Source organism: Callorhinus ursinus, unplaced genomic scaffold (genome assembly GCF_003265705.2).
Source record: "Callorhinus ursinus isolate GAN/ISIS: 27379988/994484 unplaced genomic scaffold, GSC_fseal_2.0 scaffold4, whole genome shotgun sequence".
Lineage (NCBI taxonomy): Eukaryota > Metazoa > Chordata > Mammalia > Carnivora > Otariidae > Callorhinus > Callorhinus ursinus.
This window is the reverse complement of record NW_027397066.1, coordinates 127,974,117-128,001,114: the sequence shown is the minus strand read 5'-3', so window position 1 is coordinate 128,001,114 and position 26,998 is coordinate 127,974,117. Positions and strand designations below refer to the sequence as shown.

The window sequence follows — 26,998 nt, the reverse complement described above, 5'->3', positions numbered from 1 at the left end:
AGACTATGATCTCTGAAGTTTTCAAATATTAGCTCTGTTACTTCATGGCAACTTGACCTTGGGCAAACTGTTAACATCTCTTGATCTTAAGGATGGTATTAGTATCATCAATAAAAAGTGTTATTGAGAGGATTCAATGAGAATATCCGTAAAGTACTTAGAAAAGTGACTGATAGTCCTTAATAAGATTTGTTATTTTTTTATAAGACTTATTATCATGATGTTATAAGATTATACTAAAACTAGCTTAACTATTCCAGGCTACATAATACGCTATGCAAAAATATCTTTAGATCCAAAGGTACCTACTCTCTTAGATAGGTTGAAACTATTCCACTGATTTGTGTCTAAAACACTGTAACTTTTAACATAGAGTCCAGCTGGTTGATATTGTAAATTTTGCCACTGCTAACCATGAAGCACTTTTGCATTCTGACAGTTGTTTTTTCCTTCTAATTGTTGTTAATGCTAAACCTAGAAGGAATTTGAAAGAGAACCTAAAGTAAATTTTGGTAGTGTTGGGGCGTCATGTGAAAATGTTCAGAAGAGAGGGAAATGCTAGTCCTATAATAATACATGGGTGCTCTTGGACTGAATAGCTGGAACTAGAATAAATACAAGGGAAGATTCTCTTTAGTGCTTCTATAGCAATCCTAGAATAACTGCTTAATACTACAGGAATACTTAAATTTCTCACAGTTAAGAGATGATTATAAACAAATGGAAGCAGTCGTTATGAATGGAAGAAGAGTCAGGTTGAAATTATCTCTATTTAGGATGCATTTTAGGGAACACATTTTGTAAAATGTTGGTTTCGCTACTAGTTGTATCTGATAAAAAATGCTAACTTGATTCCTCCTAGTAGTAAGAATCGTTGTCAGGGTAGCATCTTGAACGTAAACTTTAACTTTTAATTATGTGAAATGTAAATAGAAGAATGACAATTGTTTTCATAGATCACCAGGGCTAAAAATAATATGTAGGATTTTTTTTGTGTGTTTTTTTTTCATAAAAGGGAAAAAATTAGTTAGTTCAAATGTACCATGTCCTTCTGGTCATTTGGTCTTTGCTGATGCTCTTATTAAAAGTACCTTCTCTGCTTTAGAAATAACTATTGCTTTTAGAGGCTGCTTTACTTTCAAAGTGAAAATGCTTTAATTTTCTGTTTTTGGTTGGTCTTAAGTGGAAATTTGTGGTTATTGAAATCAGATGCAAATGAGGAATGAAGTACGAAGGAAGTACTTGGGAATTTGGGAAGTAAGTGCCAAGAGTTATTCATTTGCTTAGCTACTATATGTCTACATTATAAATTTAGTTTTCAAGAATGAATTCTTTGTACTTTACCAATAGCTGCCATCTGTCTTAGGGTCTAATGAGTGAAAATTTTAAATATGCTGAGGTACATCTGTAATGTTCATCACTTAACAGTTTCAGTTTTCAGGTTTATTTCTTATTACTCTTTCACTCTGTTAACTGGTATAGAAAAGATTAAAATTTTAAGGGAGAGTCATTATTGTATATCATTTAGATAATCAGTAATCTTATATTTAATTTTTATGATTTTTTACTCCATAACAGAGATTGCAAACTGGTATCTTATATGGTATTTTTGTAACACATTTGAGTTTGTTGCCAATATTTAAAAATCTGGAGAGTTCCCATAAAAATATTGACTTTTTTCTTTTGCAAATGTGTAGTATCTGGCTTTACTTGTCTCATGTGCTTGCAAAATAACAATCACTTGTACCTTTTAAATGGGCTTTCCAGGTCTTAAACCTGACCTGTTACCTTCATTATCCCTGCCTGCTTCTCTAGTCATTTGAGTTTGCTTGGAAAGACAAACATGATTGTAGGAAATCCAAAAATAAGTTGAGTTTTCCTTTATTAGTTGCATATCAAACTAGTTTAGATATAAATTCACATCAGCATAATACATAACAGTTTATCAAGTTTATTATTTAAACAGCCAGAGACTTAACACCTCATTTCGAATGGGTATCATCAAGGTGAGAATTTGTCTCCAAAACTTTTGCCACCCCAAAACCCAAATTTTCATACTGGATCTCCTGTTATCTTTTCCATTCTTATTAAGTTTTGAAGTTTACACTCTACTTAGGATGACCATTTATCATATCACAGAAGTAAACCAGTGTTCTTAGAGCTCCTTGTCTTGTAAGAGGTTTTAAGATGTTTCAGTTATCTAATGCCACCTAACCAGTCACTCCAAAGCTTTATAGATTATAACAAATAAGTATTTTATTATTTTTCATTGTTATTGTAGGTTATGAATTTAGAAAGGGGCTCACTAGGGCATTGCTAATTCAGGGTTTCAGTCAAATGGTGGCAATAGAGGTGAAATAGCAGGGATTTAGGACAGCTGGGGGCTGGCCAAGAATTTTTTTCTCTTCATTATAGTCTCAGGATTTCTACATACATGGTCTTTTTACCTGGGCTAGTTTGAGTTTCTTCACAGCATGGTGGCCTCAGGCCAATCAGATTACTTAAAACAGGGCTGCCATGTCAGTATTTCAGTAAGTAAGGTAAAAGCTGAATCTCCTTTTTATGACCTATCTTAGGAAGTCACATAATGTAACTTACACATTCTTTTTTGTTTGAAACGGATTCCACTTGTCAATGGAAGGAGTATCAGAGTACATTGTGAGAAGAGCATATAAGATGGGGGATAGTGCTGTGACCATTTTTGAAAAACACAGGAGGTCATAATGTCTTTGCTCTTATAACTCTTCCTTTTTTTCTTCTTATTTGGACTTCATAAAATTCAGGCTCATTAAAATCGATTCCATATATAATATACGGGTCTTACAGAATACTGTATTTCTGTTATCTAGAACTCAGTTATCTGGCAAACTTACATACCTGAAACATATATAATAAAAAGTAAATCTCCAAACAACTAGATTAGAAAGTAACACAACTAAGTTAGGCTTAACTTATAGAATAGAACTTATAGAATAGAATATATGTTCTAATACAAAGCATAAGTTTAGGAATTAGACATCCTAGGGTAAAAATTTCAACTTCACTGCCTCACAGCTCTGTTGCCTGGAGCAATTTTTAAAACCCTTTGGAACCTCAATTTCCTTGTCTGTAAAATGTAGGATAATGATACCTCCCAGTCTTTTCATGATATTTCAGTAAAATAAAACATGATCTACTAGGAACTGTGTCAGTGTTTAATCCTTCTCCCATATCACTGTACCAGTCTGAAGTAATGCATCGGTTTTTCTAAGTCCTAGAGCTGCAAACTTCCTTTTACATCTCCTATTAGGTCTCTGATAGTTAGTCTCCTAGCATCCCTGGACTTCCTGCTTCCATCCTGAGATCTTTCTGTTTCAGACATAATCAAGAATTCAGGGATTGAGTTTTATTTTTAATCTTTCGTAATAACCAGTTAGTTTCTTGTTTACTGGGAAGGATGAAAACTTGAACTATCAGTTTAATTTAAACTTCAGCTATAAAATTAATGTTGATGTTTACTAGTGTATTATTTTGAATGTGTAATTTTGATCATGTAAAAGGCCAGGGGTATCAGCTGTCAGCCTATATGCCTTTTCTAGAGCTTAATTCTAAAAGTATTTGCTATGCTTAATGAATAATTCTCTGCTTAAATTTGATGCTGAAGTAAATATTGATAAGTGAATATCAGTGAATAATTTATCAATATTCGGTGAATATTGATAAATCTCACATGTTCTCATAGCATGTTACTGAGAATTATATAAGTGAAGTTGTGGAACTGTGTTCATTTCACTCAAAATAATTGTTTTTTATTTATAATTGTGTCAAAACTCAGCAGTGTAGTAAACATAAGTATCTTTCCCCCATTTTACTTTTTAAATTGTCAACATTGTCAAATGTCTTATATTTCCATAGGTTCAGCTTTTTATTTTTCATAGGATAAGTTCCTATAATGTGTTAAACCATCAATTTGGTGAACTTCCAGCATTGTAGCTCAGTTTAATTTTTTTTAAACTGTGTTGAAAAACCACCTGCATGACATTATTATTATCATTATTATTATTAGAAGACTTTTTAGTATTATGTCCTTATTTATAACTCCCTAGCTCACATTTAGAATTTTTATAGGAGAAATAAATGATCGATAAGTAATACTGACTTAAACTGAAAGGTTATGAGCCTTTAATGTTAAGCTTGTTCATAAAAGTAACTTAAATGATGGACCTTAAAAAACTAATATAAAGCAAGTTTTTGTCTCCTTTCTTACACCTAATTTTATTTTGAGGATTGTGGAAAATTAAGTTGCTTTAAATCCTTACTCTTTCATCACATGAGCCTTTTGCATGACTGAAATACCTGTAATTACTGGGTAATTTTTGTCATAGTTGACTTCAAGGTATAACTATAATAATCACCAACTAAATTCTTGGTGAGCAGCTGTGTAAGACCAGTTTAACAGCTGGGGTTAACTCAACACAGACTGTAAGAGTTAAACTTAATCATGAGGCAAGGTATGTTAAAGTCATTAAGGACTTCATACTGGGCATTTCTGAAGTACTTAAAAAATTCAATCCAATAGCTGGATTTTTGTTTTATCTCGAATATTTCTTTAAATGTTTAATGAAAGAATGAGAAGTATCATTTTAATATAACAGAGTTCTAAGACACAAATATGGGAGTAAAATCCAAAGTTTACTTGTTAAAAAACAATCAAATATATTCTGATGTCACTGTTTAGGCCACTATGGTAAGTAGGAAAGAAAAATATATACAAATTTTTATAGCATAATATGGAATCAGAAAAATCCCAAGATTATTTTTCTTGAATTTCTTCTTGAATCATTTAAAAAAATAATTTATGCCTGAAACTTTTTTCCAATGAAAATATTTTCTTATTGTTATATAAAACTAATATATATTTACAGCAAAGGGATACATGTCTATTTTTAGAAGGTATACACAAATGAATTAAAGTAGTGAATTTTTTTAAGATATATTTTATAAAACTGTAATTAATACTATTCACCAAAGTATAATAAAGGAAGGCTCACCAAATTGACAGTCCAACACTATTGCAAGAAGGCTCTATACTTGGTACTATTGGAACTGGAATATACTCTTAAAGCTGCAAGGGACTTCATTCTCAGTCATTTATCTAGTCCAGTCTCCTCATTCTAGAAATCTGAAATCTGAGACAAGAGACTTATTTAGGGACACTGGTTAGTGGTGGAGCTGAAACTAGAACTTAAAATTCACCCAGTATTTTTCGTATGCTGATAAATTTACCTGAGTACGAACTCCAGGTACTTTGCTGAGAGTGGATTGAGGCCATAGTTTAGTCAAGACTAATTTAGTTGTAAATAAATTTAGTTGAAATAAGTTAATTAATAGTTAGGATTTTTGGGTCATGAAATTTCTAGTGTACCATGGGGTAGTTTTGTCATCATTTTGAAGGACTTGTTTGGTTGGTTTTTCTATATCTTAGTTTTTATAACTTTATTTTTAGCCAATTATTTAGAAATAACTGGAAGAAGAATTCGGAAACACAACCTAAATGTCCAGCAGTTAGACCATGGCTATATAAATCAAAGCAGTTACAGTACTTTATGTAGCCTGCTATTGTAGCATTTTTACTTAGTGTAAAAGTATATACATTGACATTTATACATAATGCGTTTATTTTGCAAATGTTCGATCACCAGGTCACATTTTATAACACTTGTATAAACTGTATGTGCTATTTCAGAAACCAAGCTAATTTCTCTTAAGTACTGAAGGGCTGCCCCTGGTGCCCAGATAAAAAAGTTAGCAGTCTCCCTTTTATCCATGGAGGAGATGCGTTCCGATCCAAGACCCCCCCAGTGGATGCCTGACACCCTGGAGAGTACTACACTTGATCTTAGCCAAAAGGCCGAGAAGCGATCACCCTGGAGAGTACTGAACCCTATAAATACTATGTTTTTTTCCTATACATACATCCTTTGATAACATTTAATTCATAAATTAGGCACAGTAAGAGATTACCAACAACAATAATAAAATAGAACAATTATAACAGTATACTGTAATCAAAGTTATGTGAATATGGTCTCTCAAAATATCTTATTGTACTTTACTCACCCTTCTTGTGATGATGTGCAAAGATAAAAACGCCTGCGTGATGAAATGAAGTGAGGTGAATGACACAGGCACTGTGATGGAGCATTAGGTACTGTTGACCTGGCGGTACGTCAGGATCATCTGCTTCATCCGTTGACCATGCTTAACTGAAATGGTGGATGAAGAAGGGACTACTTACTGTACAATAATATGTTATGACTTGTTAAATGTATATATAATACCTCATGTACATTATAGTTGGAAGTTGTAATCTTTCTTAGTGAACACTTTGAGTATTTAAATGTCTTTTCGAGGGGTGTCTGGGTGGCTCAGTTGGTTAAAAGTCTGACTTGATTTTGGCTCAGGTGGTGGTTTCAGGGTTGTGAGGTCAGCCCAACGTGGAGCCTGCTTAAGATACTCTCTCTCCCTTTCCCTGTGCCCCTACCCCCCCAAAAATAAATATCTTTTAGAACTTTTTGAAGAATCATTTTTAATCATTTTGAATGTTTTTAATAAAATGTTTCTATTCATTTGGTCTACACCTTTTATGAATGATAACATTTTAAAAGCAATGCCGTATATTTATATTTTTCTTTCTTACTAAGTGATGGTATTTTTGTTTCTACAGTTGAAGTAACAATCTTGTTTGGAATTTTTTTTTTTTTTTACAGTTTTAACTAATACAAGCTTGACCATTCATTTATCATTAAGCCAAGAAACTTAATTTCTTGATTTATCACTCTTTCCCTCTGTTTAAATTGCTCTATCTTTGTACATGGATTGCTTAAACTAGGAAGATCTTTAACACTCTGGTATCTAAGGTGTTAGGAAAGGTGGAAAAGAATGAGAAACAGAATAATCTATTTTTTTCTTTTCTTGAGCTTATTTTATTGTATGAATGCAGTAGATAATACATATAACATGCAAAATATGTGTTAATCGACTGCTGATGTTCTCAGTAAGGCTTCCAGTTAAGAGTGGGCTAGCAGTAGTTAAGATTTGGGGGAGTCAAAAGTTATACATGGATTTTCAACTGCATGGGAAGGGCATTGGCACTCTTAACTCCCACATTATTTAAGGGTCAGCTGTGGTTTGCTAGGGTTCCTGCAGCAAAAGACCACAGACTGGGTGGTTTAGAACAATAGAAATGTATTCTCTCCCAGTTCTGGAGATGTAAAGTGAGAAATCAGGTGGGGCCAAGCCGGCTCGGAAACCTTTAAGGGGGAATCCTTCCCTGCCTCCTCTGTCTATTTTTACTATGCATCCCTGAATAGAAATACACTTTATAATATCGAATTCTTGTCTCAAGAGGATATTGATTCTGATTTATTTCACTTTAGTAGTGGTATAATTTTAAGCATCTGGAATTCTCTTTGTTTCTACCGAAGAAAAGTCAAGTCACTTGTTTGCTTAAATTCATAGAAGTAGTGAATAATACTGCGTTTAAAATGACATAGGCTGATATTCTCCCTGTCAGAAGTGTTTGGTATGAGACTTTGAAAACTTTGGTATAAAATCATTCATACTTGTAGGGAAACTTATCTTCCAAGTGAGTTATTTCGAATGAATCAAGAGTAGGTTTATGAAAATGGAAAATCTTTATGCTACTTATATGCTGTGGCCTTTGGCCGAGAGCAGTTAAATTCTAGCCTTCTGTATAATAATGAATGAAAGAAAAGGTAGAAATCCAGAATATACAGCTGTAAATCTTTTTGTCATAAGAGAATTGGAATGTATGGGACTATAATACGTTTTAGAAGTACCAAATTGGAGATATTTGGTGCATCAGCATTTATCTATAATTATCTTTGACTAGTACAAACTTTTAGAAGAAAGAAAATCAGAAAGTGGTTAGTGGGCAAAATACCTTATAGAGATCTCTTTACCACAAGTTTCCTAATGTTGAATTGTTGGATGGATAGTCAGTGACATCTGGAATCTTAAAAGACACTACAGTTAAGATATTACTAATTAATTTTTAGGTAAAATTTTGACAGAATTATGGGAGCCTTTATAAAACTCATAGATGATTATATCTTAAAATATTTTAAAGTTATTACAGATGGATTTTAGAATCTCTGCTCGCTTTCCCGGTGACTTTTAAAATTCATGTATATCACAAAGCTGTATGTGATTTTTGATCCTAATGTAGCAGCAGCAGCAACGGTAGTCGTGGTGGTGGTGGTGGTGGTGGTGATGATGGTGGTGATGATGGTGGTGATGATGGTGGTAGCAGTAGTAGTAAGGGCAGCTAAGACTTTTGAATACTTACTAGATGTGAAGCATTATTCTGTGTGCTTCACTTGTATTAACTAATTTAATACTCATAAAAACCCTGTGAGAAGGTTTTGTATAGATGAAATTGAGGCATAGAGGCATTAACTTAAGGTCATACTACAAATAAGTAGTAGAACCATGCTTTGGACTAAGGCAGTTTGGTTCTAGCATTGATGCTCCTACCTACTTAAATTACACTTCATTAGTATTTGTTGGTGTCATCTTAAAAGGAGCTTGTCTGTTTTACAGAGTTGCAGCTTGGGAGAGGGGGTTAATAATTAAGAGTATCCTAAATGTTTTTAAAAATATGATTGAGTCTGGGGCGCCTGGGTGGCCCAGTTGGTTAAGCGACTGCCTTCGGCTCGGGTCATGATCCTGGAGTCCTGGAATCGAGTCCCACGTCGGGCTCCCTGCTCAGCGGGGGGTCTGCTTCTCCCTCTGACCCTCTCCCCTCTCATGTGCTCTCTCTCTCTTTCTCTCATTTTCTCTCTTTGAAATAAATAAAAAATCTTTAAAAAAATATGATTGAGTCTAAGACTTTATTTTTTCTTGAGCACATGGAACTAGGTGCGTTTTAAAGTTAACAATTAGGGTTCTTCTATGCATTGTCTATGATTTCCCTCATTGACTGGGGTTTTCTTCTGTATTTGAAATTTGGTATTTTGAATGTTTTCATGCTGATTGAGAATATTGCTTTAGAAGTACTGTTAACTTCAATCCTCCAAAATGGTGAAACTTGGTAGTACAAACTTTTGGAAATTAGTAGTCACTTTGCTCAATCACTAGAAATGTCTCTTTTTTATGGAAATACAGTGTTGTAGACACATAATCAGATTTAGTGTTTGGTTTACAAGAGTTGCAATGCTCTGTACTATCCAGTTGAGGGCAGCTATTTACTGATTTAAAAAAAAAATGAGTTGAATTAGAATGTCACTATGTGTTCACCAGCAGTTGGTTATCTACAAATAAGTCCTAGTTTTTACTCCTATTATTATCATAAATAATTTATTGAAAATGAAAAATTAATTCTACTTCATAATATTTTATGCCCTCTTATAAGCAGGGGAAAGAACAGTGTTCATTTTAGTTTTAATTTTCTCAGTCCAAATTTTTAGTCCCAAATCTTTTTTTTTTTTTTTTTCCTTCTTAGGATCAGACTCCAGGTTGATTGGAGAGCTTCATATCTTACTCATCTTTAAACTATCTGCATGTAAATACATGTAACTATAAAGCTCTCTGAGGGCTTTAAAATATAAAATTATAATTTTCAGTATGTTATCTCTATTACTGGACTAAGTGAAAGTTAAGTATGGAGTTGATCTATTTCATTTATTTTTCTGTGCAGAATGAATATGTTAAACTTGTGGAGTGTAGTATGTTCTTCTAATTTTTCTGCATTGAAATAACATGTAGTTTAAATTATATCTTCTTTGTGGTTTAGAGGAAGGAATTTTGAAGGTTTAATTAACTGATTTCAAAGATATCACTGAGAATTTTTTTGAGAATAAAGAATGTCAGTCTACATAAAACTATATGTAATATTAACGAAGTAGTTACTAATATTACTTGGAGGGGGGCATTCCATGGGAGCTACTGCAACAAAGGGATTTTTCTAATAAGGAGTAAAGATACAGTATGATTTGAGATTATGTTATACTGAAAAAAAAAGTGTTAAGAAATAAAGTGAGCATCAGAAGAGGTGCTGAGACTGGAATGAGGCAGGAATTGTTCACCCTCCCCCCCCCTTTAGTGGGGCTGTATACCTAGTTATCTTAGATAACAGTCTCACATTTTTTTTTTAAATATCAAATTAAAGATTTCCAGTACACTCTCTTCTATCCCTAGATCTCTGTTGTGTGTTTGTTTTGTTTTTTGGTGTTTATGGTTCCTAATTGTTTACTTTTTTATTAAAATAATTTTTTATTGTGGTTAAATATCCATAGCATAAAATTTATCATTTTAACTGTATCTAAGTGTACAATTCAGTGGCTTTAAATACATTCACGATGTTGTGCAACCATCACCACTCTGCATCTTCAGAACATTTTCATCTTTTCCAACTAGACTCATATCCATTAAACACTAACTTTCTAGTCCTTTCTCCCGGTTGCTCCTGGCACCCACCATTCTAGTTTCTGTCTCCATGAATTAAACTACTCTCGGTACCTCATGTAAGTGGGATCATACAGCATTCGTCCTTTTTGGACTGACTTATTTCACTTAACCATTGTGTCTTCAAGGTTCATCCATGTTCTAGCAAGTGTTAGAATTTCCTTCCTTTTTAAGGCTAAATAGTATTCTATTGTATGTATATGCCACATTTTGTTTGCCCATTCATCTGTCAGTGGTTACTTGGGTTGCTTCCATCTCTTGGCTATTGTGAATATGTTGCTGTGAACATGGATGTATGAATATCTGTTTGAATCCCTGCTTTCAGTTTTTTGGGGGAATTGTATACCCCAAAGTGGAATTGCTGGATCATGTGGTCATTTTTTGAGGAACCGCCATACTATTTTCCACAGTAGCTGCCTACATTTTACGTTCCCACCAGCGATGCACAAGTGTTCCAATTTTTCCACATCCTTGCTAACACTTGTTATTGTGTGTGTGTATTTGTGTGTGTGTGTTTGTTTTATTTTTATTTTATTTTTTGTTTTGTTTTTAAATAATAGCCATCCTAATGGGTGTGCATTGGTGTTTCATTCTGGTTTTTTTGTTTTTTGTTTTTTTTTTAAAGATTTTGTTTATTTATTTGTCAGAGAGAGAGAGAGAGCAAGAGAGAACACAAGCAGGGGAATGACAGAGGCAGAGGGAGAAGCAGGCTTCCCGCCGAGCAGGGAGCCTGATGCGGGGCTCGATCCCAGGACCCTGGGATCATGACCTGAGCCGAAGGCAGACGCTTAACTGACTGAGCCACCCAGGTGCCCCTCATTCTGGTTTTGATTTGTAGTTCCCTAATGATTAGTGATATTGAGCATCTTGACATGAGCTTATTGGTCATTTGTATATTTTCTTTAGAGAAATTTGGTTGTTTACTTTTGTGTCATTAAAAATGTCACCTCTGATAATGATTTTGCTTTTTTTTTTTTTTCCTAAAGTGGCTTGAACTCACAACCTTGAGATCAAGGCTTGAGCTGAGATGCTTAACTGACTGAGCCACCCAGGCACCCCAGTGATTTTGCATTTTTAACTACATTTTAAATTTTGGTATAAATGGAGAGTGTACTTTAATAAAGTAGCATCTTGGTGGGACTGGGAGATTTCTAGTGTATGAATTGGCTTCCCAGTAGCGCACTTTATATTTAGTAAGATCTTTCCAAAGTTGAAAAAGAAATCACTCATTTCTGACATTCTCCTTTCTCATTCTCTCCATATCACATTCTAAGTTCCCCGTATAGAGATCAATAAAAGCTATTGGAAGGAGAGGTAAGTGAGATGACTGGCTTTTGGAAGAGGACAATAGAATGGAAGGAGAGAACAAACTAGTTAACCAAGCAATGTGAACAGACTGTTCACATCCATTACTTCCCATCTATCAAAACTACTCTCCGTTAATTCTTACACTGAGCTTTTTTTCTTATCATCTTCATAACAGTCTAGTTTATGTGTTTGCATATCAAGTGTAGTATTAATTAACATAGGCATAAGTGCTTAATTTAGGAAAATATTTGAGGTAATGCTGGAAAGATTAGTTTGGAGCCACTCTGAGGAGAGTCTTCATCTCCATATTTTATCTTAGGCAATCGGGAACCATTGAAAGTTTTTGAGGAGTGGATTGTATACCATATTCTCTCTGTGTGTTTTAGGAAGATATTTCTGACCATGGTATGTTGGAGAAATTAGGCACTAAGGATTTGCAATGAACTGGTTAGTAATTATTTTACTATAATTGTTTCCCATCACAGGCTACATTTATAAATACTTGGGCTTTTAAAAAATTATATCTTTATAATCACATGACTTATACTTTCAAGTGGAATCACTGAGTTTTTGAGAATTATAGAGATTGAACTGACATTTGCAAACAACTAAAATGTCTACGATAAAATTAATGTGAAGTACATATTAATAGCTTTAGAGAGATAGAGTCAACTTAATGGCTTAGTATGATATAAAGAATGGTATGTATGGAAAAGGAAAAGAGAGCATGCTTAAGACAAACAGTTGAAAATATAGTGCTCATTCTGAATATATCTAAGAACAAATGTGTGTATATATTTTTTGAGCTTGCATAAATACTGTCCTTAAATTTGAAGCACATTTCAAAACAATCCTAAAATATTAATGCTGGTATTTGGGTAAGGAAGAGTCAAGATAGTCAAGAGAAAATACAATGTTTATTTTTTTGTAAAGAAAACATTGCTTTCCCTTTCTAGGGAATACCTGGGCTAGTAGTTGGAGAAGTTTAAGAGAGACCCTACAGCATTGCCCTGCATTGGCTGTATTCACATTACTGACTTTGTACGGGAGGTTCACCAGCTGTTTGAGTGGCAGGAGCAGGAGCTTTCACTTCAGTAGTTTGTAATTCCTGGCTATTCTAGGATAGTTTGCACTTCACCAAGCCTCAGACAGGTCAGGACATTTGGTAGGAGAAGGTTGAAAGACAAAAGCAGCAGGCCTTGGGTTCTCAGCCTTTTTTTTGTTTTATTAATTAGAAAGTTATATTTTAATTTGGTGGTTAGAATTTTTAGTAATGTGCCTGTATTACATGTAGAAAGTATTCATCAACCAAGAGGAGTTTTAAAATGTCAAAACCAGGAAAAGCTACTTTAAACCATGGCTTGGTTCCTGTTGATCTTAAAAGTGCAAAAGAGCCTCTGCCACATCAAACTGTGATGAAGATATTTAGCATTAGCATCATTGCCCAAGGCCTCCCCTTTTGTCGAAGACGGGTAAGTCTTGCATTTGAAAAATAGGAATTTTTTTTAAATGAAGTATTTCTGTTTCCTTTAGTAAAGAAATACTTTGGATTTCAATTGATATTTATAAACAAAATTATCAGTGCATTATGTAGCCAGATAAAACTTATATAAGTCGTAGTTCTGATAGTATGATAAGAAGCCTAGAGGGCAAGGTTACCCAATCCGCCTTTTTCCCCCCTCTCATTTATTTTTCATGATATTAGAATCCTTTAAATTTATTTAAAATTGGTAAATGTAAAAACTGTGTTTTAAAATATGTTGGCAAATACTTCAACCCCAAATTTGTAGGTTTTTTTTTCCTGTGGGAAAGGCAGGAAGCTGGTGGTATTCTTCTTATGTACATGGGAATTACAACATTTAGCTCTTTTAAAGAATATTCCAAGTTCCCTAGATTTATCTGGCCCTTAGAACTGTATTATTTTAAATTACTATTTCTGTAATTCAAACTTAATGTAATAGGGACTTTACTTTTTGCTGTTATATAAAATAAAAATAGCATGCTATTGTGTGGCAGTTACGATAGAGTTTATATATAGACAATCCTGAACTAACAAACATTTTGTAGAACTTGAGCTAACGTATAATCAAGTTATGATCTGTTGGATGTTTTTCAGGATGACATTCTCCTCTCCCTCACCAAATTCTGACCCTGTTAATATTAGCAGTTTTATTGTATTTTTTTAGTTAACTTGGTATTGCTAGTTTGAGTCATTAACTAGAGTGATATGTTTTTAGATCTAAAATATGTTTATGATCTTGAACACATTAAACCAAAAATCTCCACAAAAACCTGAGATTAAATGGGTATTTGCATGTAACAGTGCTATTAATGTTTTAGTTCCCTTAAAAAAAAAAAAACTAAACGGGAAATATTCTACTAACCAAGTAGATCAACACACAACATCTGAAAAGTATTTTTTCTCCTTAGTGAAAAGAATCTTTTATTTGCTGGGACTTAACCTTTGTAAAAATATGTTTTCTAGTTCCTTTTGAGTAGTTTCCACTTCTACTCCAAACAAGTGGTAGCCATGTTGAAAAACATTTGAGTGAGGTTTAAATAATACAGTTTCAGCATTGAACATGGAATAAAAATATCTCCATCAGACTTATTTTCTTCTTTACTATGTTGTCAGAAAGTGTTTATTTTGGTCCTCTTTCACTTTGTCACTTTTATAATTTCTGAATGAAGTCACTGTTCTGATTTAAGCATTTACACAGAAACCTCTAATGGCTTTAAAGTCATTAATAAACTAATTTATTATTTTAACACCTCTATAAAAGAAAATACCAACACAAGTAAATTTTTAAACTGAGGAAAAGAAGTGTGGGTTTTTTAAATCAAAGGATTTAAGATATTAACAATCAAGATAATCTTGTTCTTTGTTGTTGAGTATTTCTAATAAATTCTTAGGTACAATATATGGTAGTTTACTTCATTATGTCACAATGTATGTTTTCTACCTTTATTTTCTAACACGTACATGAAATTTAAAGGCTCAGGAGCAGATCCTATAAGAAAAATTAATAGAGAACTTCAAGGCTTTCCCTGAGGGCTTCCTAGGGTCACTATGCAGCTTGACTTTTGTAGGTTACTATGTTATGTTAATTTATAGCCTTGCATTTGTAATAACAGAAGAGAACTAAATTCGAAAAATAAAATTCATACAAGAAAGTTTTTTGGGAAGATAGCTAAAAAACATTCAGTTTTAGACTGCTTGCCTGCCAATTACTTACTATTGCATAACTCATTGACTCTGAGTACTAGAAATATTAGAAGGATCGTGTAATTATATCCCCCCCTTTCATGACTGGTTAATTTAGATAGTTTTTAATTGGTTTGCATGTTCTTTGTTATTTAATTTATTAACTTTCCTTTGGTAAATTGATAAACATTTTTAAAATATTATTTTTCTTTATCAAAGATTTAAGGAAGACCTTTGGTATGATATGCAATTAATCATATTTTGTGTGTAACATCTAGTATATCTCTTACACTGGGTACATTTTGCTTTCAGAGAGATTGTTCTACACTGACAAAGTACACAAAGCAGATCGAGTTCTGTATTTTATAGGCCGTTTTTTTTTTTTTCCAAGTAGTGAGCTAATGTGCACTAGAGTGACCTCTTATAAGACTGTAGCAGTCTTGACCTATTGAAATTTGAAAAACATGATATTGTCCCTCCATCCCTCATAGATGTTGCTCCACTTAATGTTTGTACAATAAAATAACTTCAAAAAAAGTTGTGAAAAATCCTTTAGTTGCTATAACTACAACTTCAATTCTATTTCTTGAAATGTTTTCAGAAAATTTATTTACCTACTATTAAATGTAATATTGGTACTGGTAGTCGAATTTATTATTATATAAATTATTCTGGTCTCTCATCAGAGGTACTTTGGACTTAATTATAACAACGGTAAAGAAATAGCAATCTAGCTTTTAACCAGTTACTGTAAATCAAAATATTTTTAGTATTAAGGTCCTCATTATTTATTTACATTGTTAAAAATGTAGAATCATGGGGTACCTAGGTGACTCAGTCGGTTAAGCGTCCAACTCTTGATTTTAGCTCAGATCATGATCTCAGGGTTGTGGGATCGAGTCCCTGTGGGGCTCCACACTCTGGGATTTTCTTTCTCCCTCTGCCCCTCCCCCTGGTTGCTCACACTCACTATTCACTCACTCACTCACTCACTCACTCACTCAATAAATAAATAAATAAAATCTTAAAAATTGTAGAGTCCTGGGTTCCTCTCTTTTGGATACTCTTATGTTAGAGATCTGGATTAAGGTTCAGGGATCCATCTATATTTTTAAAAGTCCTATAGGTAGTTGAATTAGGAAAATTTGAGAGTACTAGTTGAGTATGTAACTTTTTTTTTTAAAGATTTTATTTATTTATTTGAGAGAGCGAGAATGAGAGAGAGAGAGCACATGAGAGGGGGGAGGGTCAGAGGGAGAAGCAGACTCCCCGCTGAGCAGGGAGCCCGATGCGGGACTCGATCCCGGGACTCCAGGATCATGACCTGAGCCGAAGGCAGTCGCTTAACCAACTGAGCCACCCAGGCGCCCGAGTATGTAACTTTTTATTCTAAAAGAACTGGTTGTCCTTTAGAGGAAGAGAAATTTTACAGGAAAAACTTATTTAATCTATAAAATCACTGGAAATTTTCAATTTTTTTTGAAATTGGAATGCCAGTTATGGTAATACTGTATTTCTTAAATCATAAGGTACATTCTTTTTTCACATTTTAAACATATTTAAGAAATACTTAAAGTGTGAAAAAATGTGCCTTAGATACATTTTGATGAAATTTTATAGCTTATCTGGAAGCATTTTTTTCTTTTTAGTGATAAGAGAAATAATATCTTACAACTAATATTAGTAAGAAAATGTACTTCAGTGCTTAAATCTCATTTCTTACCTCATTTTGTTTGGGAGATTTTTAAGCATTTATAATATTCTTGTAAAGTTACTCGTCATTGTTATTATTTTGGTAGAAATTTCCAAGTGACATGCAAATGACAATGGTTTATATAAGGCTTTTAAAATATTTGACTGTGCTGCCTTATAGACAAAATATTGTTTTGAGAGTGCCGTATACATTCCTGGGCTTGAACCATGTGCTGATTGTGTCGCATAAGCATTTGGCAACACAGCTAAGAGTGGTGGAGAACTGCTTATGGGATAGTGGGGGTGGTGAGGTGGGGTCAGTATGGGACAAGGACTTGTTCTCCTGAGAAACAAGAGCTCAAGCAATAATGAAATATATGACTGGGATTTCTGATAGCTGAAAACAGTTTTGTAGGAATTCGTTCCATATCAAGTTCTATTCAAAATACCACATTTAAAATAATTTTTCTTTAAGGTGAAAGTAGAAATAAAATTAAAATAGAATATTTGTGTCATTTGAGGAAATGTTAATAGCACTCCTGTGTATTGTTATCATTGCAGGTTACCTTAAGTCAAATTCTTTCTGCAAAGGGCCAGTAAATACTTTAGGCTTTGTGGACCCTATAGTCGCTGTTAGAACTATTCATCTCTGCCACTGGAGCACCAAAGCAGCTTAGACAATACTTAAATGGATGGGTGAATGGACATGACTGTGTTTTAATAAATCTTTACTTACAAAAGAGTGAAATCTAGGTTTGTATGATTATAATGATACTATAGTAAATCTTGTGCATTTTTCTCTTTGCTTATATATAAGTTTCAGCTCCTGGTAAATTTTTAGAATGAGATTGTTAGTTAAAGCCATAAGTCTTACATTTCCTTTAAAACCATCATCCTCTCTTCTTAATTCTTTTGTACTTATGTGGAAAAGAGTCTTTGTGTGGCTAACTGCTAGAATTTTAGCATACTGCTTATTCTCTTCTTAATATACAGTATTAGTATAATAAAGCTATTAATAATTGCTGTCTTTTTAAAAGAACCCACTGTGTATTCTAGGCACTGTTTTAGCTGTTTCGTATATTTTAACCCACATAATGATTGAATGACTTAAGTGTTTTTAAGTACTTTAAATTAGGTATTCTCTCCATTCAGTAGACTAGAAGACGGAGGCTCAAACCAGCAACTCTTCCTGTTTTCTTGGTAAATAGTAAAGCTGACATTTAGCTGCAGAGTTCACCAATGCTGCAGCTAACAGCAGTAGCCATTCTCTTTATACAGTTTGTTTTCATGTGAACTAACACTTTTCAACAACTATTAATATTTTGGAGGGAAGCCTGGGAGCCTATCATTGTTGACATTGTTGCTGTGAGAAAATAGGTTCAAAGATTAAAGCAAGTAACTTTCAAATAGCTTTTGATAGCATAGAGCATTTATAAATACAGGGTTTTTGCTGTAATCTCTTTGGAGATGTTTCACTTCTAAAGTTACCCTACAGAATATGCAATAATTACAGTAATAAAAAACTGGAAATATTTGAACAGTATGCATGTTTGTCTGTTGTCTTTGTAAGCTGAGGGATGATACCTGTTAAAGAAAAAATTATTCATGACACTTGTTAAAACGGCAAGATAGACTTTATTTAGGGGTACTGTGGTGATACAGGGGTAGGGACTACTACAAAGGGGTTTTGTAGTTGGGGGGGGAGATTGGGCTCAACTCCAAATACAGTAAAGAAAAGTGAGAATTTATAGCCAAGGAACAGTTGGGAGGGGGTCAGTGGGTAGAAAATTACTAAGAGGAAACATCGGTAGGGGGGATTCGGGCTAAACGAGTTTAACCAAGGTAGTCAGACATCACGTGGAGGATGATAGAGGATGAGGAACCCAGCAGTTATGGAAGGTGGTCAGATACCAAGATCGGAGGATTGTGCTTAAATGGAGTAGGATTCTTGCTCTTGACAACATGCCCAAGGACAGGGCCTAGTTGAAAAAGAGCTCAGCGGAGCCCATCTAGAGTTTGGTCAAGAAGAGAATCTTTGTTACACCTTAGGGTCTGTGTTTGGCAGGCAACAACTGAGAGCAGCTTGTCTGGACGGATTAACCGTCCTCAAACTGCAGTGCAGTATCATTCTCATCAGTTGGCTCAGCCAGCACTTTTGACAATGAGGACAAAAATTTAAAACAGCATTGTACCTCTCTTAGCTTCAGTGCTGTTTTGAGTTTCAGTTTTTTCTTCATTGTTGAGTTATCAATGATACTAGACAAACCTATATTCTAAATTTTAACCACATTCAGGCATAATCTAAGTAGCTGTTTTTGTATGTATATTAGTTAATTTAAGCAGTATATAATTTTAATCTGTTATGCTCCTTTCATAGACTATTGACCAGTCTATTAGGCCCTTTTCAGCAAAGGTCTGCCATTTTTGTCAAATAGTTGTATTACCTTTGTTTTAAAAAAAACAACATGTCTAATTATTTGCCCCCAGTAAGTTTCATTTGTGGAAAGATTTTGTATGTACCCCCAAAGTAGGCCATCATAAACTCTTTTGCTAAAGCCAGCTTGTGAATTACTATCCTTCTGAATTTAGTAATTTCCCAAATTCTCCAAATTGAATGGTGATATAAGGAATTTTAATTTTCTTTCAATAATTAATATCTTTTACTTCACTTTACAGAAATAAGACATATTCAATATGTAAAATTTAGAAAAATAATTTCCTTTGCAATTTCCTAAAGTATCAGTAATTCCACTGCTCAAAAATAACCACAATAACAACTTTAAGTAAATAATTTTTTAGCAATATTGGTACTTTGATTCATTGTTAATATATTGTTAGTGGTTTCCCATAATTGTAGTTATTTAAAAATATATAATCTGCTAAATGAATGTTCCATAGTTTTCCTCCTATTGTTCATTTAGACAGTGACCTGCTTTGAACTTTTTTATACATGAATCTTAATCTCTATACACAGATTTCTAGAAGTAGAATTATTGGGTCAAGGAGTATGAACTTCTTTAGATTCTTGAAAAATACTGTTAAATTGTTTTCCAGAAAGTTTATAACAATTAAAAACCAGCATGAGGGATTTCTATTGTTGTTTAAAGAGAAAGAAATCATATTCTAAGAAAATTTATTCCTATGTGGTAAAGTTTTGTGGATTTTACTTAGTTAATACTATGTCATTGTATTTCTAATTATATTATTTCTAGGTTTTTTATCATAGGGAATTTTTTTCCTTTTGAAAAAATGAGATAGGTTTATACTTATAGCTTCAGGAGAAAAATATGTAAATAGATCAAGAAATTATTTGTTGCTCATGTGATTCTATTTTTTATTCTTTCTGGAAAATATTTGTCATAGACCTGTCACCTATATTATCTTCAACTATAATTTTCTTCTCCTCCCATAGTTTTAAAACTATAATCTGTGTTTTTAAACAGATGATCCACATGTATAGTTTTATGATTTATTACATTATTTTTATTGCAAGTTTTAGGGTTATTTTAGTTTTTGTATCACCTTAGTTTATTCTTTTATATTTCTGAATTTTAGTGTGATATTTGCACAGTATAAATGACAGCCCCTTCCAAAGTATATTGCTATTAATAATATCTACGACAAGAGTACTTCTCATACTAACAAGAGCAGCTGCCAGAAATACTTGCCTATTTCTTAGAGCACTACTACTTAGTTTTACATTTCTGACATAGCTTTGCCCTTAGCCCCAATCCAGGTTTACCTTTTTTTTTTTTCCTTAATCTAGTCCAGCCATGATTAATTCTTATTGAAAATAGTTGTAGCAAGTCTGCTCTTTTAAAATGTCTTGATGACTGGGTGCCTGGGTGGCTCAGTTGGTTAAGCAACTGCCTTTGGCTCAGGTCATGATCCTGGAGTCCCAGGATTGAGTCCCACATCGGGCTCCCTGCTCAGCGAGGAGCCTGCTTCTCCCTCTAACCCTACCCCCTCTCATGTACTCTCTCTCTCTCTCTCTCTCATTCTCTCTCTCTCTCTCAAATAAATAAATCTTTAAAAAAATAATAAATAAATAAATAAATAAAATGTCTTGATGCCTGAAAGGCATGTCATGAAACTCAATATCTGTTTCATGGAACTCTTAGCCAATTAGAAATAGATGGATGTTTCCCCAACATACAGAAATTTGAAGGCTTTAAAATGCCAGCATCCTCCGTCTCTCCCCCAGACTGGTCTGTTCCAAGTGTCCACCAGTTACATTTGTGCCTCTTTCTTTCTGGATCCTTTCCATGACCTCACAGTCTAGCTTCCTTCTCTGGTTGTCCTGGCACTGATTGCATCCACCGTTGTCCTCATCCATTAGTGGAATATTGTAATTGTTGCCATTACCTTTGGCCCTTAGGCAAATATGTACTGCCCGGTGATGTTATTCCATATAGTTATCTTGTCTCCTCAATTAGGCTGTAAACTCTTAAGAGTTCAGAAATTATCTTTATTGTTTTTATGCTCCTAGTGATATGCAGGAGAAAGTTAGTATAAATATTCTTATGACTAATTCATTGAAGTATGTGTTAAACTTGGAAGATTCTGAAGGAGTTTTTGTACTGTTAAGAATATGGCATGTTTTTTGTTTACTAAATGTTTTTAAATGACTGTGCAGCTGTGATTTTGAATATTTCATTTTCTAAATTTAAATAAACTCAGATACAGTTTGACACTTAATTTTAAAAGTAATTACTACCTACCAATTTTGAAAACGAAGGAGAAACAAACATAGGGTAAAGTCATTTTGATGATACTTTTGAGATTCTCCAGTAGCCAAAAAATGTCAGAAAAGCTGAAATAAAGGAAGAAAAATTACAATACTTTGGGGAGAAGAAAGAACAGGGTGGTGATATGAGCAAGTTTGGAGGGAGATTTGAATAGGGTACCTAATTTTTTTTTTTTTTGAGTAAACTAAAATGTGACTTCCTTCAGTTATTTTCCTTACACACGTATTCCATTGGAACTGGGGAACAATGGGCATTTTCAACTGATCTGATATGGTTTATTGTCACTACTTATTTTATTAGTAAAGGGATTAGTTACCACATATCAGACCATTCTATTTTAAATCCTATCAGTCCTTTTCTTCTTAAGAATGTTTCATGTGTCATGTATAAACTTGAGTAAACAGAGTATAAATTATAAATTTTCTTGCGGTCTTATTCTCTGTACTGTGCAGGGTACTGGCTATAAATAAAAAGGTGATGATTCTTCATCCCCTGTACCTGTGGATATACAAAAGTGAAAAATCACGATCCTTTATGCATCGTAGATAGTCTAGTGGTAAAAACCATAAACAAACCTTTATAGTACGAAGGTATAATTTTGCTTAAATGTGCTCATGCACAAAGTACTGTGGGAGCATGAGAGGGTCACCCAAGTCTCAAAGCAAATGACTCAGGAAAGGCTTCACAGTAACTTTGAATTAAAACATGAAGGATATTTGCTAAGCAGATGATCAGAGAAGTGATGGACAGAAGGAACTTGTATTATTGCTTGCGCTCACATCTTGGCTTTTCACGTTACTTATACTGCTGCAAATTATTTGCTTATGTCTTGACATGACATTTATCAGTAATAATATCAGCCAAAAAATATGTATTGAGCACTAAGAACAGAGTTGGAAAATTTTCTAGAACCTATGGCTGTTAACAGTGAACTAGATAGAGGCCATGTCCTCATGGAGCTTAGGTTATACTTTATGGAAACAGAAAAGTAGTTACTAATGTTAGTGTTTTGAAGACAACAAAATAGGGTAATAGTATAGAGTCTAACTTGGGATGCAGAGGAAGCACGATACTTTCCACATATGAATTCATATAATCCTTAAGATAACCTTGTGAAGTAGGTGTTGTATTATATTATCCCTATTTTACAGATGCGGAATCTGAGGCATAGCAAGGTTAAATAACTTGCCCTAGAGCTAGTGATGGAGCTGAGACTCTGCCTCAGGTGTCTAGAGCTAGCATCACAAACACTGTGGTAAACTGACCTTGGTAAGGTTTGTTGAGTGAACAGATCCTTAATTTCCAGATGTTGTCAGGGTTAACTTTTGCTGTGTAATCCTGGGTTTTTAAATACTTTTAAATTCTTACTTTGTTCTCACAATTCTTGATGGCCTCAAGTATCTAATTACTGATAACATGGCTTTCTAGATGTTTTTGTGTTTTTGTCATCAAGTGATGTGTTAGTGTTAGGTTGTGCCTCAGTTGTCAGATATGAATGTAAAACGAATTATGATGATGTGTAAGTCTACAACTACATTGTAGAAACGACTGCCATGAATTGTTATCCCTGTTGTTGATAGATAACAATCTGTTCAAATTGTTTAGTAACTTTAACATCACAGGGCAAGGCTATTAAGATGTAGTATGGGAGACAGATGAAAAATATGCTAAAAAATAAACTTGCTGTTAAGTCCTGGCAAGGTAAACAAGTATGAAATAAACCCACTGTCCCTTGTCTACAGACAGATGTCCAGCGAGCCCTGAGAGCTAAGAATGTTTTTAAAGTTAGCCAAACCTAACTCTAAGTAACTTAAAATAGTCAGTTTTATTATTTATCTGAATAGTCATGAACTTTGCTGCAAAAATATTAATGTGTAATATACTGGAAGTATTCAGTAATATGTATGTACCATATTACTTTTCTAAATTCCAAAAAGTTCTGAAGTCAGCAATGCAGCTTTGTCTAAAATTGTGGAACTTACTCCACAGACCTCTGAGTTTACAGCCACCCACATATAAAAATCACCGACATACAAAAAATGGAATACACTTTGAAATGTCAAAGTAGTCAAAGCCTTAAGTCTCTGAGTACGTGCATATTTAAATGCTTTAAAACATACATTATATAAATGAATACCTAAATTTTACTAACCTAGTTATAGGCAGCTCCATATAATATGGTAGTTCAGAGCTTTTATATTATTTTTCTTCAGTGAGTAAATGTAACTCGTGTTAGCAGACATATATGTTAAATGAGGAATGAGAACCTCTACCACTTTTTTACTTCACAGAAAATTAATACCACTAAATTAATTTTTATTCTGCTAATATGTATCAGGCATACTCCCTGTATTTGTTGCTAGTATAACGAAGATGAGTAAGGCAGAGACCTTCCTTCCCTTAGGGAGGCTATAGATGTTTCTCTGTCTCTGAGAGACTTATCTCATTGTTCCCATTTTATAGTCACATATCAAAATCAGAGGAACATGGGTTAATTAATTTATTCAACAAATAAACATCCATTAATTGCCAGGCACAGTTCTGGGCACTTCAGATACATTAGTGAACAAAGCAGAAAAGGTCCAACCTTTTATGTAATTTAACATTTTAGTGACCCTGAGAATTCTGCCTAGGAGTGGACAGCATGTTTGGTCTGTTCCAATATACAGTGTGTCACCAGACTCCTTTATTCAGTGGTACATTTTTCTAAATCAACTGGTGGTAATTTATCTTTTAGTTTCTCCATATGTATATATGGGTACCTACATACATGTGCATGCATATATAGATACACTCTTTCTCTGACTTGGTAGGATTATGTTGGTGACTTTATTGATATGTATAATCTGCTGGTTTTCAAATGCTGTTAGTATCTAGTATGGAATAGTATTTTGAGGTTCTGAAAGATTAAATATGATTCTTCTATTTTATTTCATTTTTTTCATATTCTTGGAAACTTTAATATCCTACCGGGCTTACCTAGTGATTTCTTTCTGGATTGTTCCTGGGTCAGATTAGAGTTCTTGACCCTATCTCTGACTTGTGGAAAGTTGCATAAATTAATGTATGTTCCACATATAAATCAGCTAAATAATAGTAGATAGAATTTATAGTAGATACGTTTATGGTAGGTATAAATAATATATATCATTTAAAGATTTTATTTATTTATTTGACAAAGAGAGAACACAAGCAGGGGGAGTGGCAGGCAGAGGGAGAAGCAGGCTTCCCGCTGAGCAGGGATCCCAGTGTGGGGCTCGATCCCAGGACCCTGGGATCATGACCTGAGCTGAAGGCAGACGTTTAACGACTAAGCCACCCAGGTGCCCCTAAGATTTTTTTAATATGATAGAAATTTCACCATAGAAGTAATAGCAGAAAGGACTACCATTTGTGGTAAAGTCAACAACATTCTAAATGTTAGGAGTTACAATTCAGTATTTCCAAGTATCTATTGATGCAGCACATCTCTTTATTTGCATATATAGTGTTTTATTCCTAAATTGTGAGAAAATAAAAAAGTAAATCTGAGATTAATAAGGTTTTCTCTTGTGACTTTGGTCTCTGTATAAATGTTTATATATTTATAAACTTTATTGACATTTAGGTGTCGAGGAAAAGCGAGTAGGAGCAAATATTTCTCAAACATTAATACATTAATACTGACTCTAAAATCACATGGCTAGCTATTTGTTTATTGTTATTTTATGATATTTTCATGTAATAATAGGGAAATCTGTTTTGAGAGAAAAAATATAATGTTGGATGAAATTCTTTTACATTTTTTATCCTTGCTAGTATTGAAAATGAAAATTGAAACTTGTGGGGTATTCCTATATTTAATTACATTTTTATGTGTGAGTGATTTCATATGGTTCACTTGGGAACAATTTAAGCTTAAACAGCTTTTCAATAATCCACAGAAATCTCTGCATTATCACTTTGGATTTTAAAATGCCATTGTTGCTACTAGTTTGAACATGTAGGGGCAGTATAGTACTGTTTTTGTAAATCTTGTCTGAATTTGTGGGAGTTTTGAATCAGTTAAGTGGTGTTAAAAGTTCATTCTTCTTTGCAAAAATGTAGCTGTATGTCTTACAGTTTAAAGGATGAATGGGACTGTTTCTTTAAGTTGGAACTATTCTTTCAATTCAGGTTTTTATATATATTATACAAAAGCTTTTATATTATGGAAGCTCATGGCCTTGATTTATATTTGAAATCAAGGAATATGTTAAGCTAGTTAACAAGAAAAAATGTACTTTTATTGTTAGATAGTAAAAATGAGGACAGGTAAGTAGATTTGCAAAAAATAGGCAAAATACTAAAATCAGTGCAATTTTGCTCCTTTTTAAAAAAAGAAAATACGGAATGCTTCACAAATTTGCGTGTCATCCTTGTGCAGGAGCCATGCTGATTTTCTCGGTATTGTGCCAATTTTAGTATATGTGCTGCCGAAGCGAGCACTAAAATTAGTGCAATTTTGCTCTTATTTATTCTGTACCAACCTTTTCAAAAATGGATGTTTATGAGAATTTTTTTAATAAAGTCTTAATTTTTCAATCTGACAAGTGAACAAAACTTAGATTACTAAACAATCTTAAGATTCTTCAAGTGTTTTTTTTCCATTTAAATTGATTTATACTTAAAAACAACTGAGTAGTTTTCTTTTCCATTTATTCATTCAATAACTTTTATGAGTCCAGGACTGCTTTAGGCATTTGGAGTACAACAGTGAATGAAACAGTCTTAACTCCTCACCCTTATGGAGTTTATAGCAGAATAGCAGAGTGCTTAACAGTATAGATGATAGAGTCACTTAGACTTGGGATTACATTCTTAGCTTCACCACTAACTAAGCCTCATCTGTAAAATGGAGATAGAAGTACCAGGCGCCTGGGTGGCTCAGTTGGTTAAGCAACTGCCTTCGGCTCAGGTCATGATCTGGAGTCCCAGGATCAAGTCCCGCATCGGGCTCCCTGCTCAGGGGGGAGTCTGCTTCTCCCTCTGACCTTCCCCCCTCTCATGTACTCTCTCTTTCTCATTCTCTCTCTCAAATAAATAATTAAAATCTTAAAAAAAAAAAGTACCTACTTCCTAGGATTATTGTAAGAATAAAATGAAATAACCTATAGGAAAAAAAAAGTATGGTTCTGTAATAACTTAAAATCTGCTATGAAGTTCACAAGACTTTTTCTAGATATGTTGGTAAAAATTATAAATAATTCTCCTGACATGACAATACTTATTACTTTTACTTATGGTTAGTGTTTTGAATATTTTTTCATTTTCAGTTTCTTTAAATTGTGAAAGAAAATGCGTAGCACCAATTTTGAATAGTCATTTTTCTTAAATAGTTTCCTGAGTGACTGTTAATCTCTAAATGGATAGCTACTGCACATAAAAAGTTAATGTGATTTGGTTCTACTTACATTATGTAGATTCATTCAGTGTGACTAGCATGTGTAAAAATTAACCCCATTATGTCTTACTAAATTAAGGTAACATGTGCTATCTTAGTATTTTGTTTGGAGTCTCTCAGATGTTTAGAATAAATTTGTTGGCTTCAAATACCATT

General features: G+C 33.6%; 1 protein-coding gene and 1 non-coding gene across 5 annotated transcripts in view; one reads left to right on the top strand and one right to left on the bottom strand.

Moving 5' to 3' along the window:
• The window catches only part of FBXW7 (F-box and WD repeat domain containing 7), a 221,462-nt gene that overhangs the window by 145,883 nt on the left and 48,581 nt on the right, over nt 1-26,998 (top strand). The window contains exon 1 of one of the 4 annotated variants that reach the window (XM_073892368.1): nt 12,912-13,247. The exons of the other annotated variants lie outside the window; for them this stretch is intronic. Within the exon in view, the coding sequence (XP_073748469.1) occupies nt 13,101-13,247 (147 nt within the window). The 5' untranslated portion in view covers nt 12,912-13,100. Of the gene's footprint in view, nt 1-12,911; nt 13,248-26,998 lie in introns of those variants that run through there. 4 annotated transcript variants of the gene reach the window in all.
• Nucleotides 25,781-25,887, bottom strand: LOC112826285 (U6 spliceosomal RNA). The gene has a single exon (XR_003208895.1). It is a non-coding gene; the product is annotated as a U6 spliceosomal RNA (small nuclear RNA).